General features: G+C 39.1%; 1 protein-coding gene across 1 annotated transcript; it reads left to right on the plus strand.

Annotated features, from left to right (window-relative positions):
- Positions 1–615: 615 nt before the first annotated feature.
- DDX53 (DEAD-box helicase 53) lies at positions 616–2803 on the plus strand. The gene is made up of 2 exons (XM_029930591.1): positions 616–688; positions 818–2803. Exons 1-2 carry the CDS (start codon positions 616–618, stop codon positions 2611–2613), a joined length of 1869 nt encoding a protein of 622 aa, XP_029786451.1. The 3' UTR covers positions 2614–2803.
- The last annotated feature ends 9852 nt before the right edge of the window (positions 2804–12655 follow it).

Genomic DNA, 12655 nt, shown 5'->3' on the forward strand with positions numbered 1-12655 from the left:
AAAGACACCAGGAATGCTTTAAAATTCCTAGCATAATTCACAAAGAAGTGTGGAAAACTCATATTGTGTCTGGACAAAATACATCTGGGTGAATAACCAAATGAAAAAAGTCATTAGATAATTAATATTCACCCAGAGCAGTGTTTTCCAAATTGTACCACAAAAATACAATTTGTTAGTAAGAACTGCTTTTAAGGAGGTGGGCCTTTGAGGGTCACCTAGACTTAATGTCTTGCTGCCAAAGAACAGAGAGATAATAATTATTTATTAGTATAATGGAAAGCTAGAAATAATAATTTTACAGTGAGGATACCCTGAGTAATATTACTTAACCAAATTATCAAGGTTAAAGTTACCAGTGATGGCTCACTGGTACAGTGTACCTTTAAATTTTGCATCAGAGGTGCCGGCCTACCACATTCTAGTGGCAAGTCCTCTGATTGGTCACGCCTTCAAAGCCCTGCCCCACGTCAAACAATAGGTCCTTGTGTAAAGGCTGTTTACCCACTGCCTAGCAACGTAGTCCTTTGGTCAAGCGCATGATGAGAGAGGTCTCCGACCACATCTACTTCTAGGTAGGCAAGAGGCCAATACCAATCTCACCATTACTCAGCAATGGCCTGGGTCCCAGAGAAAAAGGCAGAGCCTAATCCAAGAGATTCTAGAGCCGGCCAGAACGGCTGGGGTAGTGACAATGGCAGCGGCAGTGGTGGCCGTGGCCGCAGTGGCGGTGGCAGCGGCGGTGGCGGTGGCGGTGGCAGTAGCGGTGGTGGTGCTGGCTGCAGTGACAGCAGTGGCCCCAGAGGCAGAGGGAGAGACAGGGGCGGAAGCGGCAGAAGCAGCTACATGGAGATCTGCGGCGCCCGAGAACCACCTCTGTGCTTTAAATTAAAGAGCAACATGATTGGTGTGGTGATTGGTCGTGGTGGATCAAAGATCAAAGACATCCAGAGTACGACCAACACCAAAATACAGATTATAAAAGGTGATTCTGAAGGAGAGGTTAAAATTTTTGGCACCAAAGATAGGAAAGCAAAGGCCAAGGCAGCTATAGAAAGTCTTGTTAAAAAACAAGAACGAAGCAGCACTTCAGAACCCAGTGTTGCTAATGCTGGCCCCCAGCCCTCTGTGGGAGGAGATTTTCACACAGGTGCCACCAGTAAACAAGTTCGGCCTATGATAGATTGGGATAAAGTCAAGATGGGAGTCATAGAATGGAGGAAAAAAAAATGGGCCGATTTACCACCAATTAAGAAAAATTTTTACATAGAAACTAAAGCAACAAGGTCAATGAGCCAGGTTCAAGTAGCTAAGTGGAGAAAGGAAAATTTTGACTTAATGTGTGATGACTTGAAAGATGGTGAAAAGCGTAGCATCCCCAATCCCACCTGTAAATTTGAAGATGCTTTCCAACCCTTTCCTGAACTTGTGAAAGTCCTGAAGAGAGCTGGTTTTCAAAAGCCAACACCAATTCAGTCACAGGCTTGGCCAATTATTTTACAGGGAATAGATCTTATAGGAGTTGCCCAAACAGGAACAGGCAAAACTTTGTCCTATTTAATGCCTGGGTTTATTCATCTCAATAATCAATCAGCATCAAGAGAGGAAAGGAATGGACCTGGCATGCTGGTCCTTATACCCACTAGAGAATTAGCTCTTCAGGTGGAAGCTGAATGTTCTAAGTATTCATACAATGGTCTTAAAAGTGTTTGCATATATGGTGGCAGAAACAGACATCAGCAAATACAAGACATTACCAAAGGCATAGATATCATTATTGCAACTCCTGGACGACTAAATGATCTGCAAATGAATAAGTTTGTCAACCTACGAAGCATAACCTATTTAGTCTTAGATGAAGCAGATAAAATGCTAGATCTCGGGTTTGAACACCAGATAATGAAGATCTTATTAGATGTGCGCCCAGACCGCCAGACCGTTATGACAAGTGCAACCTGGCCAGATAGCATTCGTCGACTTGCTCAATCTTATTTGAAAGAGCCTATGATTGTTTATGTTGGCACTCTGAATCTAGTTGCCGTAAATACAGTGAAGCAAAACATAATTGTTACCAAAGAAGAAGAAAAACGATCTCTTATCCAAGAATTCGTTAAGAATCTGTCTCCACAAGACAAAGTCATAATCTTTGTCAGCAGAAAGCTTGTGGCCGATGATTTATCCAGTGATTTCAGCATACAAGGTATCGCTATACAGTCACTGCATGGTGACAGAGAACAATATGATCGTGAACAAGCACTAGAGGACTTTAGAACAGGAAAGGTGAAAATATTGATTGCTACCGATTTAGCATCCAGAGGCCTTGATGTTAATGATGTCACACATGTGTATAATTACGACTTCCCACGCAATATCCAAGAATATGTACACAGAGTGGGGCGTACTGGAAGAGCAGGGAAGACTGGCACATCAATTACTCTCATGACTCAAAATGACTCGAAGATTGCCAACGAAGTGATTGAAATTCTGAACCGAGCAAATCAGCATGTCCCCGAAGATCTTGTAACAATGGCCGAGCAATACAAGTTATATAAGCAAAAGAAGGACATAGGAAAAAAATCAAAATCTCGTGACAAGCCCAAGAAGTTTTTCTGATATCTACATTGAAAAGTTGTACTACACTACTTGAAGACTGAAGATATGTTAAAGATCTGTAATATTCAAGATACATCAAGAAGTTTTAGAAACCTATTAGCAGCTGGAGGACATTTACCCAGTTCTTAAATACAAGTTTTCAATGGTGTCTATGTTCCTTAATAAAACCAAAAGTGTTTGAAAAATGAAAGAGTGAGAGATTATGTGGGAAAAAATTAAATGTTATGTGTTGGTTAAGTCTAGTTTTCTTTTATAGCCTGCCATGTCCATCTGTGTCTTCTCTAAAAGCCTGGGAGCAGACAACAATGGTGCTTTTCTTGCTTTACAAAGTGGCATTTTGTAAACTGAAACATAATTTTCATCAAGTTTATCCTGGTCAAAATATTCTATTTTCCCCCAGTGGTTAGTTCCACAACAATCCCTAAAAATATCTCCACTGTCATTCCCTAATTAAAAAAAAAAATCATTAGAAAATAAATGCCCAGTCTTCTAGAAGATCCACAATTCTGTTTTTTCAGATAGATGAGACCAATAGCAATGGTGTCTGGTTCAATGGGAATCTGATCCTCATACAAATTCTATCACTAACCTTTGCTTAAAACTTCTGTGGAGATCACTTACCTTTTGAAGGCTTCACTTTCTTCACTAATCAATTGGGATGCTTATGTTACATAATTTTGGGGTCCTCTTCACCTCTAAATTCTATATTATAACCAAATTTGTATAACTCAGCCTTTACTAACACCTTATTTTTTAATCTAGAAAGAAAACCACATCCTTGTGTAACAAATTGAAACCATGAAACCCTTTTTAATGACCAGAATAGTGTATTCTGCATTTTTATTGATTTTTGAAATGTGACTCACAGCTTATCTTTATTTGCTTTTTCATCATATTTTATTTTTCAATTTGTCTTACAAAGGCCAAAACTTCATTTACACAAATTGAAAAATTAATGTGAAAGAAAAATGTATGTTATATACTGGGGAAAATATTAAAAACTCAACCAAATGGCACTTTTGCCATAGGAACCAATTAAAAAATTTTTTTTTCATTTTACTTATTGGAGAGAGTGAGTGAGCAGGAGGTGGGGAGAGAGAAAGTGAGTGAGTGGGAGGGGGGATGGGGAGTGTGAAAGTGTGGGGGAGAGGGAGGGGGAGAGGGAAATAGAGAGAGAGAGAGAGAAAGAGAGAGAGAGAGAGAGAGAGAGAGAGAGAGAGAAGAAAGAATCCCAAGCAGACTGTGAAGCCTGACGCATGGAGCCTGACGTGGGGCTTGATCCCACAATCCTGAGATCATGACCCAAATCAAAATTAAGAGTCTGACAACCAACTGAACCACCCAGGTGCCCCAGTATAGGAACCAATTTTAGTTGAACTCCAAATTTATAATTCTATCTTGTATGTTTTATTTAGAGGCAATATGAATCTTCTCACATCCCAAGAAGTCCTCCCAATGATGCTAAATTTTAAAAGTCACTTTATGAAAACATAAGAACTAGTCAAGCCTTAAAACTCCCAGAAAATTAAAAAAACTAATGCAACCATATCTTTCCCCAGCATCCCTAGCAGTGACCACAACAAGTCAGTTAGAAATTAAGTGAAATAAAGAGGTAAATACTCTAGGCATAGGTGATTGAGGCTAATACCTGGCTTCAAAGGCTCCTAATATGGGCGTCAATATTTCTTGATGAAATTCCTAACCATGGTTAGCATTTTTGAGTGTTTGATATACAAAAAGGTATTTTATAATTCATAATCTTTATAAAAAACCCACTCAGAAGGTAATCTTACTTCTAATTTTCAAAGAATGGAACAAGATCAGAGAAACGAATTCCCCTAAGGTTACTAAATTGGTTAAAAAGGAGTTAAGTGATACATTAACCCAATTGTGCCTAATTCCAGTATTGACATTCTTTTCATTTTAACACAGTTAATGTGTGTAAGACAATATGCTCATCTTCAGGTTGCCCATATGTTCAGGTTTAGTGAAACAGAGTGGTATGTGCAGATTTACCCTAATGCAAAAGCAGTCTAGCGCAGAACCGGTGATGAAAGCTCAAATGGCCCACTCGCATTCACTTAGAGTAGAAATGATGAAAGTTTAGCAATTCAGATTGTATGTTATTTGCCAGATTTCCTCTTACGGGCAACACTGTATTTGTTAGAGAAAAGGGTAACAACTAAACCACTTTGAGATAGTGAGCTTCTTCAATCATGTTCAATTAACAGCAACAAAAATGATCACTCAATACCAATGCATAAGAAAAGGAGAAAATGTCCATTTCTTGTCAAAGAAACAAGTGAAAAGAAGAGTGCTGTATGTGGAAAGGTAAGCAGAGCTGGAACAGTGGTCCTAAACCAGGGGCATTGTGGGTCCTCCCTCCAGTGGACACTTAACCGTATTTGGAGATAGCACTGGTCTCTTACTGGGGGCTTGGGTGGGAAGGTGCTACTGGCAGGTGGTCGGTAGAGGTGAGGGATACTGTGAAAACACCTTACCATCTGCACGATAGCCCCACATAACACAGAATTTTTTGGCCCCAAACATTATTAGTACTGAGATGGACAATCCCTAAAAGAGCATGAACAAAACAACGAAAACCAGGTGCACAGTAACCAAGAAAAAGCTTCAGAGGAAGAAAGAGAGTTTTAAATGATATCTTTTAGGAAAGATAAGATAAAAACAGAGAGGGAGGCAAACCATAGGAGACTCTTAAATACAGAGAACAAACTGAGGGTTGCTAGAGGGGTGTCGGGTGGGGGGAAGGGCTACATGGGTGAGGGGCATTACGGAGGGCACTTGTTGGGATGAGTACTGGGTGTTATGTGCAAGTGACAAATCATTAAATTCTACTTCTGAAAATATTATTATACCATATGTTAAAAGAAAAGGAGGAAAAATGGTATCTTATGGGTTACACAGAATAAAACCCTACAACCTTCCTATTCTTGACATAATCTGCATCACTGGTTCCCCATCAAGGCTGATTTTGACAATGTCTAGAGACAGATTTGGTTGTCACAACTTAAGGAAGGGGAAGGGTACTGGCATCTCCTGGGTTGAGTCCAGCAGTGCTACTAAACATCCCACATTGCACAGGACCACCCACCAAAACAAAGAATCATGTAGCCCAAATGTCACTGGTGTCAGAGCTGAGAAACCTCACAATCAATTAAGCAAAACATCATTCCTCGAACTTGCCTGCAGAGAAACCAAGAAGGGAGTTCAGCAGGGAAAACAAAGGATATTTCTTTTTTGTGCACTGTTTAATAGAAAATCCTCCACCAACCTCCCTATCTTTGGTATCACCTATATCAATGATTCTCAGAGTTGATTTGCCCCCCCTAGGGGATATCTGGCAATGTCTGGAGACATTTTTGGTTGTCCCACCCAGGCATCAAGATTGCTGTTGGCATCTAGTGGATACAAAGACAGGGATAAGCATCCTATAATGCACAGGACAGTACTAAATCAATGGACTTTTCAGCCCAAAATGTCTATGGTATTGATGTCAAGAAATTGTGCTTTACATCAACTGACCAAAGTTTTGTGAGTCAACTCTTCCTTTAGAAACTCAAAGAAATACTGAATTCTGCATCCAAAATGGAATAGAGTAAAAGCAGATCACTGAGCATGCACTGACAGAGGAGAAAGTATGAGGATTCAGCCAACCTCAGTTATTCCTGTACAGGGCTTACTTTGATGATTCACATTTAATAGGTACCCAACAAAGATAAGGACCCATCTGCCATGCTTCACCCATCACCCACTATATGATGCTTCTTCACCACAATCCTGGAAGCTCTTAGTCACAGCATCTGGAAAACCCTTTCTCCTTCCTTTCTGCCAGGTCAAATAAGATTCATCATTTTGTGTCCAGCCAAAGTGCCACATCTTCCCTACGATCCTCTCTGCTTTCCCCCAATTCAAAACTTGTGTAGTTTTTTGTTATCTACTAATAATGTTGACATTTGTACTGTATTAATTTGCATTCCTGCAGAGACAATTTTGAAACATTCAAAACAATTTAGAGAAATTACACTATCAAATACTTAAACACACTATAAAAATATAACAGTGGAAACAGTTTATCCTGTATGACTGACAAACCATGAGGGAACCATCCAGAGCTAAATCTGCACAAAAAGCTAGTATGGCATACAGTAAAGGGGGAATGTTTAAGTTAGTAAAAGACAGGAAAGTCTATTCTAAAACAAACTTTAAAAATTCAAAATTACATACCAGGACAACTGATCAATCATCAAACTCCTACTATGAAAATAAAACCCCCACTAGATTCTTGCTTTTTATAAAAGTGAAAGAAATTGAAGCTCACTCATATAGGAAAGTAATTTCTGACATGAAAGTGGAAAACAATTTAAACATAGAAGCAACTACAGAAAATCAAAGGCAAATATTAACAGGTTTAACAATGTAAAACTGAAAGGTCAAAAACACCATAAAAGGAATAGGAAATAGGAAAATAATTTAAAATATATAAAAGTCATAGTTATTGATATTTATTATACAGAGATTTTTACCAAGAAAAATAAAGGATGAGTTCCAAAATAGATACATGGGCAGAAATGTAAAAGGCAATCACCAAACAGACAAACAATTGAACAGTACATGTGAAAAACTGCTTTACATCTTTCTATTCAAACAAATAAAAATTAAATCAATAACATACTGTCTCCTCTAGAAGACTGGGCTAGGATTAAAAAAATAAGACTGGAAATACCTACCACTAGTAAGGATGCGGGGAAGTAAACACTGATAAACTAAAATTTGGTAAGATCATATTCCTTGGAGGGATAGTTGGGATTACGTATGAAATCAGTATATGATTAATCGACTATGACCCAGTAATAATCACATCTAGACATTTACCCTAAGGAGATTATCACATACACATACCACGATGTACATACAAGGCTGTTTACCACAAGGTTGCTTGAAAGAAGAAAAATTTTAAGTTTATTTATTTTGAAAGAGACAGAGAGAGGGAGCACAAGTTGGGTAGGGGCAGAGAAAAAGAGAGAGAGAGAGAATTCCAAGCAGGTTCCACTCTGTCAGTATAGAGTCTGAAGTGGGGCTTGAACCCATACACCGTGAGATCGTGACCTGAGCTGAGAGCAAGTCAAATGCTTAACCGACTGAACCACCCAGGCACCCATGAAAAAACTAAATTTAAAAACAAGCCTCAAAGTCCAATGACAGGATACAAGTTAAATAAACTGCAGGATATCTATTCCCAATCTTAAATAGAAGAAATCATGTTCTTAAAGAATATTTAAGAGTAAAAAGGGAAGTTCATAAAGTCATCTATTTTTAGAAAGCCACACTTGTCTATATACCTATATAGAAAAAAGCAGATAAGGGGGAGTCTGGGTGGCTCAGTGGGCTAAGTATTTGACCTCCAAGTCAGTTCATAATTTCACAGTTCGTGTGTTTAACCTCGCTTCAGGCTCTGTGCTGACCCCTCACAGCCTTGAGCCTGCCTCAGATTCTGTGTCTCCCTCCCTCTCTCTCTGCCCTTGCCCTGCTCATGCTCTCTCTTAAAAATAAACAAATGTTTAAAAATTAAAGACAAAAACAGATGAGATAGGCACATATTAATGATAGTCATAGTTTTCTATACTGTGCAGTTATAGGTAGTTTTAATATTTTTCTAAAATTTATATCATTTTATTATAATAAAAATGATACTGTATATAATATTTGAGTGACTACTTCAAAAGTAACTTCATGAATAATAAAATGACTAAAGCAATGAATCAAGAAGCCTTGTAGTTGAAAGTATTCAAAATACAAGCATTTCTTCTCTTTCCCCCATTAAAATTTAAAAATCACTGATAGGAAACTTCTCTCTTCTCCACCACAGCATCTTACGGGCTGAAAACAATGCTTGTGGAACCTAAGAGGAGCCCAGTAAATATCTGAACAACTTAGTAAGGGAATGAATAAATGGAAATACATTATTTTACTATCATTAAGCCAAAGTGAGCTTTTCTATTTCTGTTCTCTATTTTGTCAGTTAACATCTATTGGCCTATACCTTACCTTGTCTTCTGTTTCATAATAAGGGTAATGCTAAGTGTTCCTGCCACAAAACAAAACAAAAACAAGGGAACACAAGGCAACTCTAGAAAGTACTAGATACGTTTATTTCCTTGATTTGGGTGATGGTATCATGGGTGTTCAGATATGTCTCAAGTCATCAAACTGCACACATTAAATATGTACAATTCTTTGCATATACATAATACCTCAATAATGCTAATTTTAAAAAAAAAAGGAAGGATTGGAGGTGGCTTCCAACTTACTTGGATCAGACACCCACTGTCCTTTTCCATGTGACCAATGGAAACTCTGGTTCTGGTTTTTTTTTGGGTGTTTTTGTTTGTTTGTTTTAATACTTACCATGGATTTCACAGCCAGTGATTTCTAACTCTTACATATCAAAATAAAGTAAAAAAGATCAGATGACATTGTTAAAGGAAACAAGGGACACTGCAGTATTGCACAATAGGATTCCAGTTTGACTTAAAAATCCTAATTATAGCTGTATGTAAATACAGTCACGCATGCTTGGCAGTGCTTAGGGGCAGATTTGTCATGATACATGAGAATATTAATAATGGTTGTCTCTGGAAAGTTAGGTTTTGGGGGAAAACAATTACACAGCTCTAATACTTCTGTAACAAAAACTACTTCATGTATGAATAGCAGAGTCAGTGCGTATGTAGACAAGACTAAGACTCAAATATCTGAGCTTCTTTTCCAAGAACACATACCACAGAATCTCAAAGAAATCTAATTTGTGTAGAAATAAAATTTGGGGGTTCTTATGGTTTTACTTGCAAAATTCAGAACTGTTTTTGCTTTAGGAAGAAGCAAAAATTGTGTGAAGAGGCAGAAAGGGAAAGACATAATTATTTATACAGATTATCGGATAAATTCTATGTCAAGAAATACCTTTCTAATGCCATAAAACAAATGAGGAAGAGGGGAGCCCCACAGGAAGGAAAGTCTTCATCTCATTTTACGGAGGCTCGAAGACGTCCCACAGCTTTCCCCCAGTAGGTGAGTAGTGGAGCTGACTCTGCTGAAAATGAGAAATTCAGTGAAGTAGTAGCATAGAGTGTGCAGAAACACACAAGGGATGAGAAAGGCAAAGCATATGGATATTTCACTCTGTACCAAAAAAGTACCCTGTGTAGGGATTTTCACACTTGGCCAACTTTTTTCTACTCTTCTCCCCGGGCCTTAAGTATATCTGTAGTTTTCGCACAGTGGAGAAACCTACAGAGTCCACTCAAAGTCTAAGATGACACACTACAAACATCAATTAATGCAATCACACTTCTCGGAAGTCCTTTTAAAAGATTAGTCTCAACAATACAATTGGAGATCTGTTCACTTAGACATTTAGTAAACTATGAACCACAGCAACAAGAAAGAAAAGGAACGTGCCCCTACTATGTTCGACACCTACATACAAAATATATTTAAGACATGAAGACTGCAATAAAGCCTTCATATTCCTGGCTGGGGGGACAGATGAGAATACAAAAGAAGCAGACTAACCTGCCAGGGGACCAAATCTAAGTTCAATAATCAATTTATAACCTTTATTGTCTGAATTTCTGGGAATACAATTATGAAGTGCCACCTTAGCAATACTGAGGGTGGCAGACACTGGTGGGTTACCTACTGAACAGCCACCCCCACCACCTCCCTCTTAGTTGCTGGCCTAACCCACTGCCCATGATTCAGTTGGAAAAGCCAGAAAAACACCCAGCCTACCCTCCCTTGCAGCTCCAGCAGAGTCATGTGACTCAAACCTGCCCACAGACTGACAGGAAAGGGTGCCTGGCAACCTTAAAGAAAGAGCTTCCTCCCTTAAGCACAGATACATGCAAGGATAAGCTCTTTTTCCTGCTTTTGTATATGATATATGTATGAAAACATGAGGTTTTAACAGTCATTTTAGACTAAATCTGAAGACCACCAAGGCACTGGGTGTGATGGAATATAGATGTGGAAAGCACCTGGGGCCTGGATGTGCTTCTGAAACAAAGCCGGCATGGCAGCCTGGGTGGGTGGGGATGGGGGCTCAGATCTCTGTTCAAGAAAGAGCTTACTGATCAGTTGCCACGAGTGCAGGTATCTGACAGCCCCCAGCTGCAAACAATCCATGGCAGCAACTGCGTGGAGATGAAGCTCTTCAGGAAGTGCTGGCCCGTGACTCAGCACAGTGGGACAGCAGGACTCCATCATTTCTGCTGAACATGGGACTCCTCTACAGAAAATATCTTCAGTAGAGCTCCCTTTTAAGCCTGTTTTGAGTTTCTCAGAGCCTCAGTGGAGCCTTATGCTCTTGCTACCTAATCCTTCTTCTTTTTCCCCTCCTTTCCCAAGTATCAGGTATGAGCTAGGGTTGAAAGGATTTGTCTGACCACTCCTGACCTTTTCTCTCAATACCTTTCATAGGTGCTACAGCCATTAAACACTGGACCCAGCAAATATACCCAGGAATCCCTTACCTCTGAACTTTGCATTATATGAAATAAACGTCTTTATCATTAAAGTCACTATTAATTTTATTACCAGCAGCCCAAATCCTTAACTGATAAACTGGAAAAACAGCCATACAGTACCTTGTGTTGAGGCAGTGAATTTTCCATTATTACGAAGAGGCACCAATGAAGGACACTTTACTAGATGAGAGTTGACTACAATAAACAAGTTAAACCCCTCTTCTGGAGGTTTATATAATGAGGGTATTGCAAACATAGGATTCTATAGAAAGCTGATACGATGTTATAGATAACTGGAAGCATATCCAACAAGCCCAGGTTTTGAATAGTCAGCAGCAATTAGAGGAAGAAGTGAGAAACCAGTAGAGTAGAAAACTTGAGCAGCAGTCATGAAAAGACCCAATATCAAGGTCATCTGAACCAAGAGCTTTAACAGCATGCACACTTGGCTGCACCTGGAGTACATCACTGGCTCTGACAGACTTGAAATGTCACCTACCAAAGAAGTTCTTGCATTCAACAGCATAGAAGGGCTCAGGGTGAATAATACTACTTAATGGAGATACATAGTCAAAAACAATAGGAATCTTCTCTTGAACACAAGGAATTAAAACAATTTTTTTTCACAGAGAAGGGGAATAAGGAGAGAGGCATTGATGGGCCATCTTTGTTTATCCACCTGAGCTTGAAAATCCAATTTAAAAAAAGCAAAGAGCAAGTACGCTCTTAAAGAAAATTGAGAAAGTCAGCCAAACGTTTCTCTCTGTCTCCCCTCTCTTCCTGTAACCCAAGTGCTCTCCCCTTAATAAAAAAAAATGGTAATTCAGGATTTCTTGGTCTATTGATTGGGGAAAAAGTCTATAATTAAGTAGGAAAATGGGAGAACTGGTCCTCTGTCTTTATGCTGACTCCTCCATTTTACTTCCTAAATTCTGCTGAAGCTGTGCAGGTCATTCAAGTCCACAAAACCACCGTAGTCTTTGACACCTCCTCACCTAGCACACAAAAGATAGTAAAAGCCTGTTACTGCTCACCACCACATGTAAATGTCACCCTTGAGGCCCCTTCTCTTACTGTGAACTTCTGTTTTCTTCAAGCCCTTTCAACAGGGTAAAATGTCTGCAGTGATGTTTACCCAGCCTAAATAAAGTCCAGCCAATCATCCAAAGCTTGCAATTTGTGGTGAACTTTCAGCAATAAGTATATTGATATGTTTTGGGGTCCTAATTAAAATTTCAATTGGAACCCATTTCTCATATTCAGCAAAATCCCACTGAAGCCTGAGCTAATTGCTTTTAGGCCTGTGTTCTGTGAGGACCCATATGCTATTTTATATCAATGTTTTAATTTTCCTCTGGAATCAATAAATGTGGCCTTATCATCTCTCTTCCCAGTATTTCTGTTTTTGTTCCATATGTAGGCCATTCCTACAACACACACCCTTGTTGGGGGTATCCTCCTATGAAGCACCATGTGTCAATCCATTTCACTTTAAC

The sequence above is a fragment of the Suricata suricatta genome, chromosome X (genome assembly GCF_006229205.1).
Source record: "Suricata suricatta isolate VVHF042 chromosome X, meerkat_22Aug2017_6uvM2_HiC, whole genome shotgun sequence".
Classification (NCBI taxonomy): Eukaryota; Metazoa; Chordata; class Mammalia; order Carnivora; family Herpestidae; genus Suricata; species Suricata suricatta.

What these genes read in the sequence shown, in the direction of transcription:
- DDX53 (XM_029930591.1), top strand. Translation starts at nt 616, where the DNA reads ATGGCCTGGGTCCCAGAGAAAAAGGCAGAGCCTAATCCAAGAGATTCT. An exon ending in CGGCCAGAACGGCTGGGGTA is followed by an intron (nt 689 to 817) that starts GTGACAATGGCA and finishes GCAGAGGGAGAG; the next exon opens with ACAGGGGCGGAAGCGGCAGA.